The sequence below is a fragment of the Epargyreus clarus genome, unplaced genomic scaffold (genome assembly GCF_041222505.1).
Source record: "Epargyreus clarus isolate Ecla_fem2 unplaced genomic scaffold, WU_Ecla_fem_2.2 ptg000011l, whole genome shotgun sequence".
Taxonomy (NCBI): Eukaryota; Metazoa; Arthropoda; class Insecta; order Lepidoptera; family Hesperiidae; genus Epargyreus; species Epargyreus clarus.
This window is the reverse complement of record NW_027332219.1, coordinates 5,971,530-5,994,039: the sequence shown is the minus strand read 5'-3', so window position 1 is coordinate 5,994,039 and position 22,510 is coordinate 5,971,530. Positions and strand designations below refer to the sequence as shown.

The 22,510-nt window shown below is 36.5% G+C and overlaps 1 protein-coding gene across 7 annotated transcripts in view; it reads left to right on the top strand.

The window, feature by feature from the left end:
* Positions 1-2,458: 2,458 nt before the first annotated feature.
* The window catches only part of LOC140745892 (uncharacterized), a 36,485-nt gene continuing 16,433 nt past the window's right edge, over positions 2,459-22,510 (top strand). For 2 of the 7 annotated variants that reach the window (XM_073077832.1, XM_073077830.1), the window contains exons 1-9: positions 2,467-2,566; positions 2,659-2,902; positions 3,246-3,452; positions 7,300-7,512; positions 8,303-8,383; positions 9,371-9,487; positions 10,203-11,406; positions 12,484-12,625; positions 19,602-19,704. In XM_073077832.1, the coding sequence (XP_072933933.1) occupies positions 2,870-2,902; positions 3,246-3,452; positions 7,300-7,512; positions 8,303-8,383; positions 9,371-9,487; positions 10,203-11,406; positions 12,484-12,625; positions 19,602-19,704 (2,100 nt within the window). In that variant the 5' untranslated portion in view covers positions 2,467-2,566; positions 2,659-2,869. Of the gene's footprint in view, positions 2,567-2,653; positions 2,903-3,245; positions 3,453-7,299; positions 7,513-8,302; positions 8,384-9,370; positions 9,488-10,202; positions 11,407-12,483; positions 12,626-19,601; positions 19,705-22,510 lie in introns of those variants that run through there. The other 5 variants (XM_073077836.1, XM_073077835.1, XM_073077833.1 and 2 more) reach the window with 4 other exon arrangements.

Sequence of the window (22,510 nt, the reverse complement as noted above, 5' to 3'; positions counted from 1 at the left end):
TCTAGTATGCTCTGCTGGCACTTTAGTGTGAGTTCTGGGATTGGTTATATTTTTAAATTGTAGCTATATTACTAGTCTATATAAAACCGATGAGTTCCCGCCAAGTGGTTACGTGGACATGATTGAAAAAAAAATATTTGTTGAAAATCCATCCGATTTTTGCTATTCTAGTATGCTCTGCTGGCACTTTAGTGTGAGTTCTGGGATTGGTTGTATTTTTAAATTGTAGCTATGTTACTAGTCTACATAAAAGCGATGAGTTCCCGCCATCTGATTACCTGGACATGATTGAAAAAAAATATTTGTCGAAAATCCATCCGATTTTTGTTATTCTAGTATGCTCTGCTGTTACTTTAGTGAGAGTTCTGGGATTGATTATATTTTTAAATTGTAGCTATGTTACTAGTCTACATATAACCGATGAGTTCTCGCCATCCTGTTACGAGGACATGATTGAAAAAAATATATTTGTCGAAATTCCATCCGATTTTTGCTATTCTAGTATGCTCTGCTGGCACTTTAGTGTGAGTTCTGGGATTGGTTATATTTTTTAATTGTAGCTATGTTACTATTCTACATAATACCGATGAGTTCCCGTCATCTGGTTACGTGTAAATAATTTAAATAAAATATCTGTCGAAAATCCATCCGATTTTTGTTATTCTAGCATGCTCTGCTGGCACTTTAGTGTGAGTTCTGTGATTAGTTATATTTTTAATTTGTAGCTTTGTTGCTAGTATATATAAAACCCATGAGTTCCCGTCATCCGGTTACGTGGAAATAATTTAAAAAAAATATTTTTCGAAAATCCATCCGATTTTTGTTATTCTAGCATGCTCTGCTGGGAATTTAGTGTGAGTTCTGGGATTGGTTGTATTTTTAAATTGTAGCTTTGTTACTAGTCTACATAAAACCGATGAGTTCCCGTCATCTGGTTACGTGTAAATAATTTAAATAAAATATTTGTCGAAAATCCATCCCATTTTTTGTTATTCTAGCATGCTCTGCTGGCACTTTAGTGTGAGTTCTGGGATTGGTTATATTTTTAAATTGTAGCTATGTTACTAGTCTATATTAAACCGATGAGTTCCCCATCTGGTTAAGTGGACATGATTGAAAAATAGTACATTACAATACGAGGACGAAAAATTTTTTTCTGACAAGTGTGAGTTTGCAGGCCGAGCCGCAGGCGAGGACTGCAATCACACGAGTCAGAAAAACATTTTTCGTCCGCGTGTTGTATAAAATTTTATATTACGGGGTCGGAAATGGGGGTTTTGCGCACGCGAAGCGTGCGTAAAACGTCCATTTACGCACGCCGTGATATAAAAAATATTTGTCGAAATTCCATCCGATTTTTCTATTCTAGTATGCTCTGCTGGTACTTTAGTGTGAGTTCTGGTATTGGTTATATTTTTAAATTAAATCTATGTTACTAGTCTATATAAAACCGATGAGTTCCCGCCATCTGGTTACGTGGACATGATTGAAAAAAAAATATTTGTCGAAAATCCATCCGATTTTTGCTATTCTAGTATGCTCTGCTGGCAATTTTGTGTGAGTTCTGGGATTGGTTAATGTACAAATGTATCATTTTATTACTAGGCTTTGCAAAATCGACGAGTTTCCGCTTTTAAATAACCTTTTTGCAGAATTTTTTTGGTTAAATTTTTGTTAGTTTATTTTATCAATAAATTATTTTTTAAGTTTATTTCGCGAGAACTATCACTGAAAACTATTAGGAACTCCAGATATTAGCTAATTACACCAATCAATAGCTTTTTTTTCAATTTTGTAGAAAATGCTCTGCTGTGTGAAGTTAGCAGAGCATTATTTCATTCTGCTTTATCTCTGTGAAATCGCCAGAACTATTCCTGAAAACTATCAGGAACTATAGAACTCATGTGCATGCGAATAGAACACTCATTTTTTAGTGCTCTGCTGGCAAATGCTGTGCTAAGTTCACCAACATCAATTTTGTAGTGCCATCTACTGTGTGCCCACCTACATAGCGTAAGGCGTGAAATTTCAAAGTGAATTTTAGAATATTTTCACGTTATAACTTATAAGGCACTTTTACCAGTAAAATATAAGCATATTATAAAGAAAAGCTTTTTACATCATTTTATTCTATAAACGTCACATACGTTTATAGAATAGAACGTACGAAAATAGATGACAGTGACAATTTCAATTTTCAAAACTGGTTACATTTTCTTGTTAGGAGGTTAACGACAACATCGAAATCTGCGCTTATAGTATTTTTTTGTATTTATTTGAGGTTTTTGAAAATTCTTTCAACATGTTGTTTTTACTTAAATAATTTTATTCTTTGATTTTTAAATACTGCTATAATGCCTATACACCCGTAGAAAGTTATCCCAATTCCCAGATTATACTATATTTTTTGGTTAACGTTTCCTATATAGGATATATAAAAAAGTATAGACAATGACAACAACCAAGCAAGCATTGACAAGCATAATGACCACAGAGTGCATTTACTTAAATCCGTAGATTATATAATTAATTCTTTTCCCTTGTTATTATTCTAACGAGATTCATGGTATTCTTAATGCTTATTGACTTAATTCCATTTATTTTATATATTCGCTAATTAAAAATAACTCTTAATACATTATGATTTTCTGTTTTTAGGTAAGGCAGTACGTACAATATTGAACAAACATTTGCCTGGTAATTGTAAACTAAAAAAAAATGGGAAGCATCCTAAAAAAAACGCAGCGAGTCATATACGTCTGTTGCTAATTTTAAGTTTAAATGTCCTTATTAAGTGCGTGTAACATTATTATTACCAATATTTATTCGTATTTATTGATAGGAAAGTAACAAACAAACATTTATCAAGATGATGTTAACAATACATGGATTGCCAAGTAACGTAAGTGCTGGTCATTTGTTTGGAGTGATTTATTGGTTTTTGAGCAATGATTGCGCTTAATTATTTAGGGGTGTTACAACCCTTCATGTTTTGACTCCGGAGGCACCAACGACACAGCCTGATAACAATTATGCTAAGCGCTTCTGTATTTGGGTTTGAAGGCTGTGGTAAAAGTCCAAGTTTGTCCTCAGGGTCAGCAGCGTATTTATGGCTGACTGCAGATAGATGTCGAATACGATCTGGGGTTAATTATAGATGTCCATGGAAAATACTTACCACTTACCATCAGATAGACTTCATTTGCAACCTTTGAATTAAAAAAAAAAATGTTTATATATTTCAGACCACTTACCAAGATCTCAAGAGGTTGATAAAGCAGGAATGCAACATCACAGACTTCATTTTGGATAACTTGGTGATGGACGATGATGGGTGCAAGAAAGTGCGTATTGGAGTCACCGATGATTCAGACGGGAGCCAACTAATGAAATGTCTTAATGGCTACCATTTACTACAGCATGTGATCAGAATTGTGCCTATCGGAAAACCTGTAAGTTATACGAAAAATATTCTTTTATACTCTTCTTTGTGAGAAGGCTTCTATAATTTTATTTTTTATTTGAGCCTGACAATAAAGCAGACGTGCTACCTGATGGAAAGTAGTCAACGTTGTCTATGAACATTTGCAACAACAAAGGTGTCGCCAATGCATCGCCGACTTTGAAGGAGAGCTCTTTTTTCACCCTTTTTGAAGAGCCCCATGTCATAGTGCTCTGAGAATACCTCAGGTGGAAAGCCACCAAGCCAAGCGAAAGGGGTATATAAAAATATGCAGGCTTTGTATGAGTCCCCCTGATAATTTTAAAAGTACCTATCACTGCAGTTATTAGTCAATTGGAGGTATAGATCAGGGGTCTTGTGGCCCACAGTTTTCCTAGAATCTCACCTATGGAGCTTTCTTGGTTTCTTCAGATTGTATTTTTACTTTACTATTTTTGTAGCCCATCAATTACTGTGTGCCTACAATTTGGCCTGAGTTGCCAAAAAGGTTACTGACCCCTAGTGTATATATAATTATAAGATAAAGAAAAATAATATTACGAAAAACACACAAAGTGTACTATGGTCATGTGGTATGGTTTTATGTTAGTGCATTAGTAGGAGTACAGATTTGATTCCCTAGATAAATAAGTCGAGGTTTTTCAAAATGTGTGTATTAAAAAAATTCCATCACTCGCTTTAATTGTCAAAGAAAATATCATAAGACATACAACTTTCAGATCGCCCTTAATACATTCTGAAAAGTGTATGAAGGTATTATGAAAATATATATGTATCCAAATATAAAATAAAAAAATACCTTCAAAAATCATAGTCCAAGGTTCTTGCAACTGACATTTATGTAATTAGGTAGATACCCACAGATATATTATATTTTATTATATAATATAGCAGTATAAGAAACTCAGCCTCATGTTCGAGGGGTCCGAGGTTCAAATCCCAGGCAATCACCTCTTATTTTTCAAAGTTATGTGCATATTAGAAATTAATTATCACTTGCTTAAACAATAAAGTAAAACATTGTGAGGAAACCTGCATTCCTAAGAAATCTTAAAAAAAGAATCAAACTCATACTTTTCCTAGGCGTTCCAGCTTAGTCCTCAGGAGTAGTGGCGCTTCTGTGGCCGACCTCAGGTGGGAATATCTAATCCTATCTGGGGTCGATTACAGATGTCCATGGGCGGCAGTAGCCACTTACCATCAGGTGGACTGTATGCTCGTCTGCTACTCCTATATTATAAAAAAAAAATCAAAGGTATGTGAAGTCTAGCAATTCACACTCAGCTAGCATGGTGGACTATGGCCTAATCCTTCTCATTCTGAGAGGAGACCCATGCCCAGCAGTGGGTTGATGATGATGAACATCTTAAAGATCATTACAGTTACTGCATATTTATGTAGAGTTACAATTATTACAAATATAATTGTGTTGACAAAATGATGTGTTAAATTTTTGGCACACGAAAGTGTTTTGAAGACAGGCCTATGTTTTATGTTTGTGTGTGTTACACCGGATATATCACGTACAGATATAGCACATAGGCCGATTTTAGTACCCAAACGTAACATTTGTAAACATAAAAATTGTATCATTAATAAAGATAAATGGGGCTTTAACGGATACATTTTTTAACGTGTGATAATGAAAAAGTTGTAAACTCAAATTTATGACGCCTATAATGTTTGTAACGCTGCAATAAAAATTATATTTAGCCCCAATAAAGTTTCTAGACCTATTTCTCAGTATGAATATGTTTAAATTAAATTTTCATGTGAATTGGTCTATTTGCAATGTGTTTGTTTCGTGTTGTCATATGCTAGGGAAATAAATATTTAATTTTTAATTATTTACTATTTTAATATGGTATTCTTGAGTACATCCAAGTTTATTTTTTGTATTATTGAAGTGCCAAACAAGCATGCAGTCCACCTGTTAATAAGTGGCTACTGCTGCCCATGGACATCTTTAAATAACCCTAGATAAGATTTAACTCCTACCTGAGGTTGGCCACAGTTTCAACCCCTACCCTCACACTGTTCAAACTAAAACAGCAGCACTTAACTATGCAACTGTTAAGTAGAAATCACTGGCAATGCTACTGCTGTAAAATTAAATTTCTTCCACCAGGGGGGTTACTACCATCTCATAAAACAATATTATTTTAATCATACTTTTACTTTTTGCAGAAAATTTAACTTTTTAAGCAAAATATGACAATTTCAGTTGATTAATACAATGTATAAGCGAAAAATTAATAAGGGTTTAAGTTTGTTCAACTGTGTAGGATGGAATATTTTACTGTTTTAAGGAGGAAATGAAACTTTCCTGAACTATGATGGTTTTTAAAAGATGGTGGTAGGCCCCCTGTACTACACCTAGTAATTCTTGAAATTATGAGAAAACAAAATGAGTGTATGTAGATTTTACTGAAGCATAAAATAATAAACTAGGTCACTGTGTTAGCTCAATATAGATTAGCAGACTTCGTTAACTATTGTTGTTAAAATACTCAGGAATGTAGGTTTCCTTATTATGTTCGCTCCCAGTTTTTGCATAAGAACTTATGTAAAAGAAAATAAAAACTCGGTGACATTAAAATATATGAAATATTCGCGCGAGCGGCTTCGCTCGCGGGTAGATTTATTTTATCGATCCCTGGGAATGGTACTTAATTTCGGGATAAAAAGTAGCGTATGTCCTTTAATAAGCCCCTGAAAATATATGTACAAAATTTCATGATAATCGGTTATATATATATATAACTTAACTGACTGACATAGTGATCTATCAACGCACAACCCAAACCACTGGACGGATCGGGCTGAAATTTGCCATGCAGGTAGATGTTATGACGTAGGCACCCGCTAAGAAAGGATTTTGATCAATTCTACCCCCAAGGGAATAAAATAGGGGATGAAAGTTTGTATAAATCTTCTTAGTTAATAATATTACTTCGAAACGCGAGCGAAGTCGCGGGCAAAAGCTGGTCGGTTATATACTTAAGGCGTAAAAGTGTAAAGAAACAAACTTACATTCACAATTATAATATTAGTTAGGATTAAAAAAATATTGGGGTATCAATTTTTTTTTTTTTTATTATTTATAATAACTTTTTTATTATACTTTGAAGATTGAAGAAATTGTGGTTAGTGTGACTAGCATTACAGCGTTGATTTGTTATGACTATAAATATGTCGTCAACGCATATTGTCTGTCCGCTGCTGGGCATGAATCTCTTATATAGTGCGACAGGTTTAGGCCACAGAGCACCGCGCTAGCCAAGTAGGAATTGATAGACTTCACACACCCTTGAAAACTTTTTTCGTACACTCGTACAGATTTCATAACGATGTTTCCCTTCACAGTGAATAATTGCCAAATCGACCTCGCACATGGAGGGTTCCGTACTATGAACATTTTCATATTTTATTTTATTTTAAGTATATTTATTTTATTATAGCAGCCACTGAATTAATGCATTGTGAAAAAATGAACTGACTTGATATTAGGGTACCTTTACAATCGATAAAGCGAAACACGTCGAAAAATAGCGGTTTCTTGTATGTCAATTCCCATTTTTTTCAACTTTTTTTATTTCTAGTATTTGTTGTTATACCGTTATAAATACTCTGTAAAAATTTCAAACGTCTATCTATGACGTGTTCACGAGAGAGAGAGAGAGAGACAGACACAGACAGATAGCGGGGGCTTAGTAATAGGGTTTCGTTTTTACCCTTTGGGTACAGAACCCTAAACATGTCAAGTGCGTGCCTGGGATTCGAACCTCTTACCCGCCGATTGGGAGATAACATTAATAACCTATTCCATTTCCTAGGGTCAACAAAACCATTACGACGCAAGAGGGAACTACCAGCCCAGAAATGACTACAACCAGGGTCACAACTTCGGGAACCGCCCCATGGGTCAGGATGTGCAGCGCGTCAGTTCCTGGGTGCCGAATGTACAGTGGGAGCAGCCCATGCCCGCGCCGGTGCAGAACACATTCCCTAACCAACCACAACCGATACAGAATAATGCTTTTGTACCGGTAAGTTGACTTTGAATAACTGTGTTTGTATAATATGTATTTATTTAAATGTTATATCAAAGTTGTTTTCTTGTGTTAATTAACAGTTTCAGAATTGTATAGTCCGCGCCAAACTTCTAGTCCGCTCTAAAGTTGTTGTGCGCAGGTGTAGTCAGAGAGCCAATGCGATCAAACACAAGCATATATTCCGTAGCAACGTGCGGGCAAACTATAGTCGTCACAATTTAATAGGCCCATTTTGACACATGCCATCGCTAGGCGGTAAGCATGTGACATACAAATCGATAACCAAAGAAACGTTTTTACGACAAATCGATTACAACCACACATCGTATTGTATAAATTACTTCATATTTTGTAAACAGAATATTTATTCAATATTTTTCTAAATCATCTAAATATTCCATAAAAAGGAGTAAAGAAAATAAATTCTAGTGTAATTTAAAAATTTTATCATTTTTAGAAGATTAAATGAAGCATCGGTCGTAAACTGTCGAGCTGTCTTCGTCCCGCTCGACTAGTACTTTTCTATATTCAGAGTGGACTAGAAGTTTAACGCGGATTCTACTATAGTCTCTATGTACCTTACCTGATTTGTATATTATTTTAGAAGTATGTTATAATTTGAAAATATGTTTATGTTGCATTGTTGTGCAGCAATAGCAGCTTTGCTTTTATATGCGACAAATAATATTACCAATTTAATTAATATACCAAATTGTTCTTACATTTTAATTTCAATGTTTGTAATATTATTACTTTAATGATACTCAATTTCTATGTTGTTTAGCAAGGACCAAGGGGTGCGTTCATCCCGGCACGAGTTCAGGGTTTTGGGTACCAACCTAAACACCCAATTCCTGACAGACCTGTAAGTTCAAGAAATATTTCTATATAACAAGTACTTGTTAGTTAACCATTAATATAAATAACAATTTTTACACTCATAACCTCACACTACAATTTTTTAAACTCAATATTTAGATATTTTGACGGTCCCTACGTATAAAGCGACATGTAAAAAACTCAGGTTTACAGGAGAGAGTAATTAATGTTCAAACTACTCTAGAAATAATTCTCTATACAATTCTAAGAATATTTTTTTTATAATGTTGTTATAGCTTTCGAAAGTTTGTACTAGTATTTTCAAATTTTTTTTTTTTTTTTATATTTACCAGAAAATCTGACAGATGACTGTTTCTACGTGAAAAGGCAAATAAAAGTATGCCAGACAAGTCTGAGATACAACTTTATACGTAGGAAACATGAAAACGGTATTGATATCTTACTCAGATTTTACATTGATATCTTACTTTTGTAGGTTAGAAAAACAATAACATTTTTTTTGTGTTCTTACTTATTATTTATAGCTGAAAATATGCTTTTTAGACGTGATGTTAAGTTAGACATGACCGCGTTCATGCCGTGTGGCGCGCTTTTTAAGACATCCTACAAAGCTATAAGTATAGATATCCGCATTTACGACACCTATTTCCTGTAAATGTTATACTTGTTCTCTTGTACGAATGGTAAATCTAGTAAAATATATCATATTTAAAGAAAAATCTATATAGGCATACGCGTATGGACAATCAAAAGCCGTATATGCAATAAAAAATGCAGTTTTTGACATGTCGTCGTAGGGACCGTCGATTTGTCCGGTCCGAAACTGAACCTGTAACCCATTGCTTGAGAGCGGTATAGAAATCGTGACACTCAATTTCCGCCATGCGATTCGTGGCTCTATGAACACAAACACGAAAAGAAGAAAAGTAAAATATATATATATTTTTTAATTTCATCACTTTAAAATTAACTTTGAGTCAAGAAAGTTGTTCAGAAAGTAGTTTTGTTTCAGATGGCGCCCATGAAGGACAACTTTCATGGACCAGGTCAGTTTGAGCACCAAGCCCCAGTGCCACAAGTGCCCTTTCAAGCTCAACCCCATGTTCAGCCACAACCATGGAATCCACAGGTATCATATTAGATTTTTTTTTTGATAATGTAGGAGTAGCAGACGAGCATGCAGTCCACCTGATGGTAAGTGGCTACTGTCGCCCATGGACATCTATAATCAATCCCAGATAGGATTAGATATTCCTACCTGAGGTCGGCCACAGATGCGCCGCTACCCCTGAGGACTAAGCTGGAACGCCTCGGAAAAGTCTGTCTCCCTTACCACACCCTTCAAACCAGAACACAGCAGCGCTTAACACTGCTGTTATTATGCAGAAATAGGTGTGGCGGTGGTGCCGCCGGAGTCGAACCACAAAGGGTTCTACCACTTGCGACGACGACGTGAACGATTTGTTCTTAGTTCTAGTTGAGTTGCTAAAGTTAATTGACGATTTCGATTCACGATAAATTTTATTTCTATATAGCGCGCTCCTTACAATATGATTTTTTTCACTCTCTATACTTGAAAAGTGTTAAAAAAATCTTACATAACATACGTGGTAACGTTAGCGTGATGGAAGGGGGTTAAGGACGTTCGAAAATGTGTACGAATATATTACAACCAGTATTCTAATTGAATTTATTATTTTGTATCAAATAACCATTTAATATTTCCCTGTTTAATATCATCATAATGATATTAGTAGAGCGAAGAAAAATTATAGCCAAGAGTATTGAAACAATCACATGTATTAAGTATTTAAAGACTTCTAAATTATGCATTGTTTTATTAGGTGCCACCAGTGAAACCTCAGCAACCAGCGCCGGGAGGGTACAACCAGATGCCGTTCAACGACAACCGTCAGATGCCGAAGCCCGGCATGATGAATGAGGGCTACAAGGATTACGACAAGGGGGACCGTCGTTTCGAGCCTCAAGTAAGAGGGCCATCGCCTAGACGACGAATGTCACCGGGTCCGCATGGTCGCAGGATGTCTCCGCCAGGTCTTCAGGGTCGCAGGATGTCGCCACCTGGGCCGCAAGGACGCAGGATGTCACCCCCTGGGCCGCAAGGTCGCAGGATGTCTCCCCCTGGACCGCAAGGACGCAGGATGTCGCCACCTGGGCCGCAAGGACGCAGGATGTCTCCTCCAGGACCGCAAGGACGCAGGCTGTCTCCGCCAGGTCTTCAGGGTCGTAGGATGTCCCCATCTGGGCCACAGGGCCGTAGGATGTCGCCTGGTCCTCATGGCCGCAGAATGTCGCCCCCCGGACCTCTAGGGCGCACGATGTCGCCAGGTCCTCATGGCCGGAAGATGTCCCCGCCGGGACCTCATGGGCGTAGAATCTCACCCCCGGGGCCTCATGGACGTAGAATGTCTCCTCCTGGATCTCATGGGCGTAGAGTGTCTCCTCCCGGTCCTCATGGACGCAGGATGTCTCCCCCAGGTCCTCATGCGCGGAGAATGTCTCCTCCTGGTCCTCATGGGCGTAGGATGTCACCACCCGGTCCTCATGGACGCAGGATGTCCCCACCGGGTCCTCATGGTCGCAGAATGTCCCCACCCGGGCAACAAGGGCGAAGGATGTCTCCTGGTCCTCAGGGGCGCAGGTCACCTTCCGATCTTCAAGGGCGCAGAATATCCCCAACTGCTCCTCACGGCCGGAGGATGTCTCCTGGTCCTCAAGCGCGTAGAATGTCTCCTGGACCGCTTGGACCAACTGGACGTAGAATATCCCCGCCAGGTCCACATCATGGGCTCCATGGGCGTCGATTATCACCTACGGGACCTTCGGGACCACCTGTAAGAAGAATATCCCCTGGACATCAGGGAAGAAGGATGTCCCCATCCCGTATGGGATCGATGCAACTCAGGGCTATGTCGCCGGGCCACGGGCGTAAGATGTCGCCTTCGGGTTATGGTCGTAGGGTGTCTCCGAATGTGCCCCACGGTCAGAGGATGGACCCACATGGAGTCCCCAGAAGGATGTCTCCAAGTAAGATTTTTTTTTATAATTGGCACTCAATGTCGGGATGTATATTAAGTCAGCTTAAGATTTTATAATATAATAATACTAGCTGACCCGGCAAACTTAACCGCACCGCCTCAAAATCTATTTATCAAATATATTTCATATTAAATATTATACCCTATGTTACTTGTGGATAATGTAGCTTTCAAATGGTGAAAGAATTTTTAAAATCGGTCCAGTAGTTTTTAACCTATTCATTGCAACCAAACAAACAAAGTTTTCCTCTTTATAATATTAGTATAGAAGTATAGATAACATGAGTGTTTGTGTCCAAAGTAAAAAAAAATAGGAGTAACAGATGAGCGTGCAGTACATCTGTAGGCAAGTGACTAATGCTGCCTTGGACGTCTATAATCAACCCCAGATAAGATTAGATTCTTAACTGAAGTCAGCTACAGATATGCCACTACCTTTGAGATATATTAGAAAGACTATATTAGAAAGCCTCGGATAACTATGTCTCCTTTAGTAAATTTTTCAACCAGAACAGTGCTTAACACTGCAGTCATTAGGCAGAAATAGGTGTAGCGGTAATGGAGTCAAACCACCGAAAGTTCTACCACATCATCCCTGCACCTCCTGTTTCTTAACATCGAACCACAGAGGATTCTATTATTTATTTTTTTATAATATAAGAGTAGCAGACGAGCATGCAGTCCACCTGATGGTAAGTGGCTTTTGCCGCCCATGGACATCTGTAATCAACCCCAGATAGGATTAGATATTCCTACCTGAGGTCGGCCACAGATGCGCCGCTACCCCTGAGGACTAAGCTGGAACGCCTCGGAAAAGTCTGTCTCCCTTACCACACCCTTCAAACCGGAACACAGCAGCGCCTAACACTGCTGTTATTAGGTACAAAAGGTGTGGCGGTGGTGCTGCCGGAGTCGAACCACAAAGGGTTCTACCACCTTCAAAACCCTACCCTACGGGCGGTGCTGTTTCTACTAAAAACCACCATCGAAACCAGAGAGGGTTTTACCACCTTCATCCATGCACCTCCTGTGTCTACTGAAAGCCTTAACATGAACATTTTTCCAGCGGATCGTCGGTTGCAAGGGCGACAGTCGCCGGGTCGCCGCGGCTCGCCGAGACGCTTGTCGCCCAAGCGACACTCGCCCGGCAGACGGTCGCTCTCGCCACGACACCGGTCGCCGCTGCTGGAACAACCGGGGATTCGAGGGTGAGTAGATTTTGAAATTCAGATCAATTTAACTATGAAATACGATTGACTATAGCAGGGCCATTACGAACATGCGAGCCGAGTCATAAAAGATGACGTCAAAGAAATGTGACATGCCGCACAACTCGATATCGATAAAGAGATGCCGCTCGGACGCAGGTAGCTATAATTAAAGGACGCTTTCTTTGATGACTATAATTATGCAAAATCTAAATATTAAATTTAGTGTGTGTGGATGTTATTAAATATCCTGTTTTTGATGACTAATGTAATAAAGCAAAAATATAAATATAGATGTTATTAAAGCGTTTTAAAATTAATATGTAGATCCTAAAAATATATTGCATTATTTCCTTAACCTTTCATTGATTACCTGGTATTAACTATCGACAAATCCGTTTGTTGTTACGCACAAGACTAGAAGTGCGAGCGAGAGTTCCGATATGCCCATAAGTGTGAAAGAGAGATCTGATAAAAATGATTTATGACTCACTTCGCACGTTCGTAATGGCCCGGCTATAGGTCTACTGTTAAGAATGTCAGAACTAAATGTACTACAAAATGGATGTACATGTGTGACAACGACAAACTAGCTAATTCCTCATGAAAAAAAGAGAATAATTATTATTAAAAACAAAGACAAACCCACTGAGTTTCTTACCGGATCTTCTCAGTAGAGGTCGCGCTTCGATCCGGTAGTAGTTTAGGAAATATATTGTACCTGACAATTTGTAAGTGCCGTCGTTGGCCTATACAAAATAAATATATTTCATTTCATGTAACGTTACATAGTCTTGTGTTTTTCATTGTTCTTATTTATTTACGTCTGTATGCTCCGTGTTATTACTTACGAAAGTACATAGATTTCCCGGACAGACTTAAGACGTGGCACTGCATCTGATTGCGGTTCCATGATTCTGTAATCAAACCAGAATAATACTATCCTGACATATAATCAAGATCCAAAATGTCGACTTTTTAAAGAATTATCTTACGCGTACGTCCCCTTGCAATATTTTCGTTCGCCGTTTAAGCATGTAATAATGAATATCTAAATTTTCTAATTCTAATACACACATAACTTAAAAGAATCAAAGGTGCAATATGGGATTCGAACTTCGGAGCTACCGAGTTTCAAACGATTCATCTCTCATTTCTTTTTCACCGTAAACATAAATGCTATCATCACATTAACATTATCATCTCATCATTCTGTTCTTATAGAATTCATCATTATATTTATATAGAATTGTATTGTTGTATGCAATTATAAATATCATATGTTGTTGTTTTTAGCTATATTATAGGCGTATAGGTTATTCTAATCCAGTCTAATATGACACTGCTATATTATAGGCGTATAGGTTATTCTAATCCAGTCTATATACTGTGTAAACTGATAAAATATATGATTCTTTAGAATAATTAAAAGGTATTTTTTTTTTTTGAAAAATCTTGTACCATGGCTAGTATTTTTCAGGCCCGTTGAAAGAAATGCAAAGAATGTGGAACGACTAATAGAACCCAAAAAAGAAAAAGATTTCGAGGATTACGATGATACTGATAATGTTTTTTATTTTGATAACAATGGCAAATCTGCACATAACATGAATATAAACGATTATGAAGTGAAAAAAGAATTAGATACTAGGGCGGAAAAAGAAAACCAAATCATAGTTAAACAAGAAAAAGATGTAGTTGAACCACCTCAAAAGTCTTTTATAGTAGAGCCTAAGTTATCTGGGGCAGCATGGAGACGATTAAAAGTATTAGTGGAGGCTCATGTACCCTTAGACGAAGCTCTCGCAGTATGCCGTAGACCCTACCGTGAACTACCGGATAAGTTTAAAATAAATAAAAATGGCGGTGAGAACAATAAAAGACCTTTAACCGAAGAAGAACCTGAAAGCTCAGATAAGAAATTCAAACCGAACCCAGAAGAAAGTCGAAATTACGCTCGAGTGGCCATCCAAAATAAGGAACGCATGAATAAAAAGCAAAGGAATATATTACATCGAGCGATAATAGATCTGATTATGAAATCGAAGAGAAAGGGCGCTGGGCCGAGGTTTGATGGTATACGTAAAGGGCCCCGACGTGTGCTAGTGAACTGTAAAGACTCGTACAGTCAGAAATGGTTAGTGCATACCGTTTCAAAATTGGAACCGTGGCCCGGAGCGAAACTGACCGCTTATATAGTAAAAGTACCGTCTGAAACGCATATCGTGACCGCATTTGTTCCTAACACAGAAACACATAGTGTTCGTGAGGGGTTATCTCTACTCAGAGCGCAAAATCGAGGTCTCAATACAGAGAAATGGTTAGCTCTCTTCACTAAGGATGTTAAGGGAGGGCAAGTCGTTACGTACTCAATTGATTATAATTCTGTTGAAGCTCTCAAAGATACTAATTTCAAAGCGTGTCTTGGATTAAGAATGATAACTTTTACGACTGGCTTCCCGAAGGAAAGAAATCGGGAAATTGATACAGAATCACAACTACTTCCAATTTAAATATGAAAATACTAACAAAATTATTTCAATTTTTTAGGGTTCTGTACCCAAAGGGTAAAGACGAAACCCTATTACTAAGCTTCCGCTGTCTGTCCGTCTGTAACGGGGCTCCTTTTGAACCCTAATATTTTACTTTATTTTATGCTTTAAAAAGTAGATTGACCTTTCCCTATTAACTCCTTCTTCTTCTTCATCATTCTTTAGTAAATCTTTTACTTCAGTGGCTGTGCGCCTATGGAATGCCTTACCAATTACTATCCGACGTGCGCAGTCACTGGATTCTTTTAAAAATCAGGTAAAAGAATTTTATCTATCATTATAATCTGCTTCCTAGTTACTCTGTTATTTTTATACTATTCTATTATTTCCTACTTTATGTATTCTCCTCTTTCTTTCCTTTTCTTCCATTCTTTACTACTCTAGCTGCTGATATATTTAAAATATGACTCTCGCTACATTATACTTATGTACACCCCTACCCTGGATCCCTTTTTGTAAAATATTACTTTCTTCCTATTTGTAAACGGTTGCCTGGAAGAGATCGCTATTTAGCGATAAGGCCGCCAGTTGTACCTTTAATTAATGTTTATTGTGTATTTCTGTTTGTTGCTATAAATCTGGTGTACAATAAAGAGTATTGTATTGTATTGACTTCGCAATCGTACAAATGTTACTTGTGGGATGCGATATGTTACGATAAAAAAACAATGTACAAGTATAGATGTATAAAGTTAAATTAGATCGATTAGTATTTACGTATATTACGATTGCAAGTCAATCTACTTATTTAAAGCATAAAATATTTTTAATATTGATATGGTTTCATAAAATGTTGTTAGGTTAGCTAATTGGGACATAATTTTAGACCGAAGGTCCCTTTGTAGGGACTGAATAAATTAACCGACTTGCTAATACATGGATCTCAAACCTTTTTACGGTAGAAAAACTAAGTGGTGAGGCTTGCTTTTTTTAACAAGTCATGTTTTTGATGGCATCTCATTTATTTTTGTAGTCCTACTTTTTCCGTTCTGGTAATTCTGCTACTTGAATACCAGCAACGGATGTTCTTTAAGCTCGCTATCCGTCTTATGAGTTTTTTTTCGGTACTGCTTTTTATGTTATCCTTCATTCACTATAAATATTGTCAGTGTACTTAAGCTAACCAGAGAATTAACTTAAACTAATGTGCGGTACTCCTTGCCGCACTCAAATTTTTCTTGAAATTATTGAAGCTTGTAATTATTGCAAAATATTAGTTAAGCTTATAATTATTGTAAATTATTGTAAAACTCACTTGTAATTATTCTATTATACTCGCAGGGCGCTCCTGTAGCCTGCTCGATTCGTTTCCTATTTTCTTTTACGTTCCAACCTAACCTAACCAATCCCATATAATACCGAAACATACTCCCCGAAAACAATGTGTTAGTCGCTTAATTGTAAAAAGTCACAAAATAAAGTATTTAAATTTGACGATGGAAATGAAACTTGCGGACAGATTTTAAACGAAAACTTAGATTTAACTGACATGTGGAGTTTTTGAAAGTACACCGCGTCAGCCAACATGTTACATACTACAAATTCTATCTTATCTTACAACATATTATGGCGAAAATTTGTGAGTATGGATGGATGTTTGTGCCTTATTTAAGCTATTAATCGGATTTGGATGGAAATTTAGAATATTACAGCCTATAAGTATATCAGAATAGCCTGTAGAATACAATTTATAAATATAATATTATGTTTTGGCTGTACTATAACCAATCGTAAATATCCAGTAAGTCACAAAAATTCTTGCCCTGTGAGAGCTATCTTATTGTACGATGCCTAAACCGTTATTAAAGATACACGTAAGCAATGCTATTTTTTATGGATGCAAACAGTACCTAACCATGGTCTCATTTACGTTTCTATCAAACAGAAGGTGTTGTTCCCAGTGGATGACTGTTTAGTTCTGTTCAGGATTTCAAATTTTAAGTAAAGATATCTTTTGATGTCTATATATTTACTGTTTCTATATTATAGTATTATTCGTCCAAGGGGACCGTACAGCCGACATAGGTTAGCGACCTCTCATTGTGGAACGAGAGGCGCTAGCGGCGCTCCATAGGGAGCGACCGCTGGGTAGTTGACACTGAAGGTGTCAACGTATCATGACTACGACTAACATCGTCGGGAAGACGATTATTAACGGAGAGTGGTTCGCCCCTCTGGGCGGCCAGAAGATTCTCCAGATCCGAGGAGAGTTTGTTAGGAGCGTCGGTCAAGATATTTCTTGGCCGGCGGCAGCTAGGGCGAGAACGAAGAGGGGCAGCGTAGTCCGCAGCACCCTTAATGAGAGGATTAGGATGATTTTCTGAGCGAGCGAAGAACGCTTCAGAGAATTGTATAAGGAGTCGGTCGTTGCGGTTAGCGTGGCTTTTATACCGCGCATACGATTCTGGAAGCTTCGTGTATCTACCTACGCGAGCAATCGGGAATTCGGGACTATTGCTATCTCGCTTGCTGACACCGCGCTAGAAAATTCTTGATTTCTCTACTGTTTTGAACTTTATATAAAGGCGATGTTACTTGACTTAGCATTTTTGGGCGCTAGATTCAAATAGCTCGCGCGCGAGATTCAAATTACTTTTCGAACATATTTTTTTTCTTGGTTTTATTCTGGAATAGAATTCAATATTTTTCGAATGTACGAGAGTATTAGTTTTGCTGTCGGCGGGCCACCAGTATTCGATCGGCGGGCCGCGGTCTGTGCATCCATGCTTAAAAGTATACACCTGCTTTTTACAGGCTTTTTTTTATTTTATCTAAAACTTGTTTAATAAATAATGTTTACTACATATACTTATTTTAATGTTTGTTACTTCAATTTTTTTACTGATATGACGTAAAGTTCACCATTAAGGGTTCTTTAGAAAGGTATATTTAAGGTGGGAAAGCACCGTAATGCATATTAAGATGCAGTAGAAAGATTAAATGCAAAGTGAGAAAAACATAAGAAGAAAAGTAATAAGCAATTGAACAATAACAAGAGTTACTAATAAAGTCATGAAACAAATTAGACTTAGGGTCCAATTAGACGTCTGAAGGTAATTTATTTTTTAATAAAATGAAATGCTTTAAGTCGAATATTATTGTTGCCGGAAAAGTTTTACCTGTTCCAGGGATGACCTTAACGTTAACAGCATCAAATCTCCAAAAGCAACAGGTCTAAAATAAAATGTAAATAATGCCTGTAAGAGATATCGCCGTGAACTGAAATTTCTGCTTATAAGATGATTGTATTATGGGAAATGAAGAATCTTAGCAAAAGTGGTAAGTCTCTTGAAGACTTCCTCCAATTTAGAAATCTCGAAAATTCTGCAATTTGTCATCTCACTTTTTTTTTATAATATAGGAGTAGCAGACGAGCATGCAGTCCACCTGATGGTAAGTGGCTACTGCCGCCCATGGACATTTGTAATCAACCTCAGATAGGATTAGATATTCCTACCTGAGGTCGGCCACAGATGCGCCGCTACCCCTGATGACTAAGCTGAAACGCCTCAGAAAAGTCTGTCTCCCTTACACTTACCCTTCAAACCGTAACATAGCAGCTCCTAACACTACTGTTATTAGGTAGAAATCATCTTACCGTTATCAAAATAAAACTTCAGAGTCAATTTTTTTCTTAAATGTTTTAAAACAGTCTTGTGACCATCTTAAAGATGAGTTTAGAATCATAGATTTAAATCTAAAATATGTCAACGCCTCGAATTTAGTATTTCAGGTCAAAAAATACACGACTTCAAAGAAGTATTGACAAATGGCAATTTCATAGACAAGCACTTAATATTTCTTGAAACGAGGCACAGACAAATCATGCTTTTTATTTTAAATTCACAATGAAGTTTTTCTTAAAGACCTAACATATTAGCGCAGTTACTGAAACTAGAATAAGAACGTGAGACATGACAGTGACGTCAAAACAAACAGGTTTTATTTTTAGGATACACACATTGATTCGATCGGACTTTCATAAATTTGTAAAGAAAGATCGTCACTGTGGAGTGATTTTTGGATGTAAAATAATTGTGTGTAGTTTATGTGATAGAAAATAGTACTATAGTTTTGTGAGGCTATTTGTTATAGTGTGCTAACATTATAAGTACATTATCAACTATTCATTATTTATCATCTCATCATGTTTTTCAAATCAAAATCAGAAATACTTAATTCATTAATTAGTTGTATTCGTAATTCCTCTCGTTTATTAATATTATTCATTTCATTCATATCACCCATAACATCAACCACCTATTTGTCATGCATATTATTTATAATATATTTGAATAATTCACATCGCGTACCTAAGGGGAGAGTGGGCTTATGGGGTCCGAACTCTAGGACAATTTTAGAATGAGAGTTGATAACAATTTGAACGATTTCCCGTTATATTTCATGAGCATGTTTGATTTCAGGTATCAACCATCATTCCACCAGTCGAAGAAGCCGAAGTATGAAGACGACGACAGACCTTCGCATTTGAAGCAAGTGAGACCGGCGTATGAACCGCCCACAAAGGTATGTTTACATACATACAGACACATACAAAACATACACTTAAATACAGTATGCTAAACGAACATATAAAATAATTCGTTGTCCAACAATTTGTTGATAAATTAAATATTTTAAATTATTTTTAAGTAAATCAATTATTTCAAAAACAAATTGTCAGGGAATTTTAAGGAGTGAGGATAAGTAAATAAGTTTTGTTTTATTTTGTTGATATTTCGTAGATAGTGGCAGTATTTGTGTTATTTTTTTATAACTTGAAATAAATTAAACGGTAAAGGAATCTAACGAAGGACAAGAATAAAAGGATATTAATTATAAATACGGTAGACAGCTATTATAAAAATAATTCGTAAATGGCAGACAAGAGAAATAATGGATTTCAACAAAATGCTTATGGATTGAGTATAAAGAATTCCAAATTGTTTCGTAACAAAAGGAAAGATACTGAATGTGAGATCTTCTACGAAGTAAGAAAAGTGTGAATCTACGCTAAAAGTAAATGTACGAAATATACGAAATGTACGAATGTATGTAAGAGTATAACATCGTTTTCAATAACGAATTCGTTTATTATGGCGCTTCATGGATTGATGGTCAGACCAAGAAATACAATCATGACATTAGAAGAGAAAGAAATAGGTTTTATACCTTTATACTAAATAGCAATAGAAACTTTATTTCCGTTGAATTATGTTGTAAAACATGTCACCTATTAACACAGTGATTTCAATAAGAGTTTGTATTAGTCAGAATCAACGTACCACGATTTGCTACGGTTGCCTAAAATCGATTTGCTTATGACGAAATTGGTTTTTGCCTAAGAATGGATCCCATTTATATTACTCAAATAACTGATAGTATCGTCATGTTTCGCAAGGATTGAATCTGTTTAAAACTCACTATTATGCAATGGAAGACAAAGAAGATTATCAAAATTTACACGATGACACTTCGTCGGCGGCAACAGTTGTTTTCATCATGATGAGAATAATATTAATAGTACTGATATGTGATTATCGTTAGAAGTTTTCAATTAACATCAAGATAATAGCGAGTAAGAATAAGTTTTTGTTGCTGAGATCATAACATTGGCTCCAGAAGTTATACCTACAATCTATGAAGAAAATAAACTTCAATATGATAATAAAAAATTAAATCTGAATTCATAATATTACTTTTTAAAAAGATTTGAAGATATGCGCGTACTGAGTTTAGAAATGTAAGGCGGCACATTTTTATTACTTCCACATACTACAGAAGAAGATACAAAACGTGTATAACCCGAGCTTCTTTAGAATTTTGTGACAATGGATTCAGAAAGAGTTAAAACAAGGAAGCAGTGACATTAAGAAAAAAATGGGAGATAAGAATGGAAGAAAGATGATCGTGCTTCAAGCGACAAAACCTACAATTTGCCTATTTAATGTGCAGTATGTAAGATTATTAACAAACTTCTTATTGAATGGAATACGAAATATTGTAAAAAAAACCCAGATGCGAAAAATTACTCAAGAATAATTTGAAAAATTAAGGCATGGTGACAACTTTTGATAACGACATATTCGAATCTATGTGATGTTAAGTTGAAGAGTCGACTTTAGTCTTTTCTGTTCTATTCAACGCTTGTTTTCGTGTTTCCAAATACACAATAAGCGATCCAAATCAGACAATTCACAATCCATTCTCTTAAGTCCGACGGATATTGATTTTTCGACATAAAGTTAGATAGTGATTTTCGACATAGGATAGATTCTCTCAATTATTTTGGTGGAAAGTGGTCGTCTTATACGCACGCCTTCAGGTCTTGAAGTTTTTGGACATGACTTCAGTATAAGTAGCTGAGAATGCGACTCTTACAGAAACAAAAAGAACACATGGTTAACTCTTGACAAGGATACAATTTCTCAACAAGGTTTAAAACTGTCCGACCCGAACGCACTTATGAAATGTCTAAGCTCTATTGATATAACAGCCTTCCACCCAGCCCTTATTTGTTCCAATGAATTTCTACGGTTGTACTAGGTAGTCTATTTGTCCTGAGATGGCTGTTTTTCCGTGCTCCGATCTATAACAGCAATAGACAACTTCGAAGGAAGCCGCTACTGCTCTTGACTTAGGTGTAATCTAATTTAGTCTACGATTCCCACAAAAGAAGTGGTAGTAATAGGAGTCTAGGCTGACACCACACCAAAGGCTAAATTCGTAAAAATGAGAATTGTGGAGAAAATTTACAAAATATTTACGACGGATAATTGATGACGGAAATTGAGAATCGATCATATTGAAGAAAAAGAAAATTGATAACTAAAAAAAAACGATCTGCGAAAATAAAAATACTACCCACATAATTTTGTACAATGCACAACATAAAAGTGAAGTGTAAGAACAGTTTGAAATGTGCATGAAGAAAGGAGCGTAGGTTTCTGAGATAACATTATGGACTCGCGAATTTTAATGAACCATCGCAAATGACCAAATGATTTAGGATAAAAAGTGTACGAAACTCGGAAAGTGAACTTTACCATGGACTTAATTTGTAATGTCTATCCAGCGGTAGGCCACGATGCGTCTTGATTCTGCCAGTTTTGACGTTGTTTGTCTTACTTTATGTATTAATTTATTCTTGTCATATAAGTTTGATAGCTGTCGTAACGCTGATCGGGCCAATAATGCTTTAGAGCATTGCATGGACTTCAGATTAAATGTTTGCATTATTTAAAAAGAAATAATTTTTAGATTTTAAATTAACAGTAATAAAACCAACAGAAGACAATCTAGACTTTCTGTAAGCGCTACAATTTAACAAGAG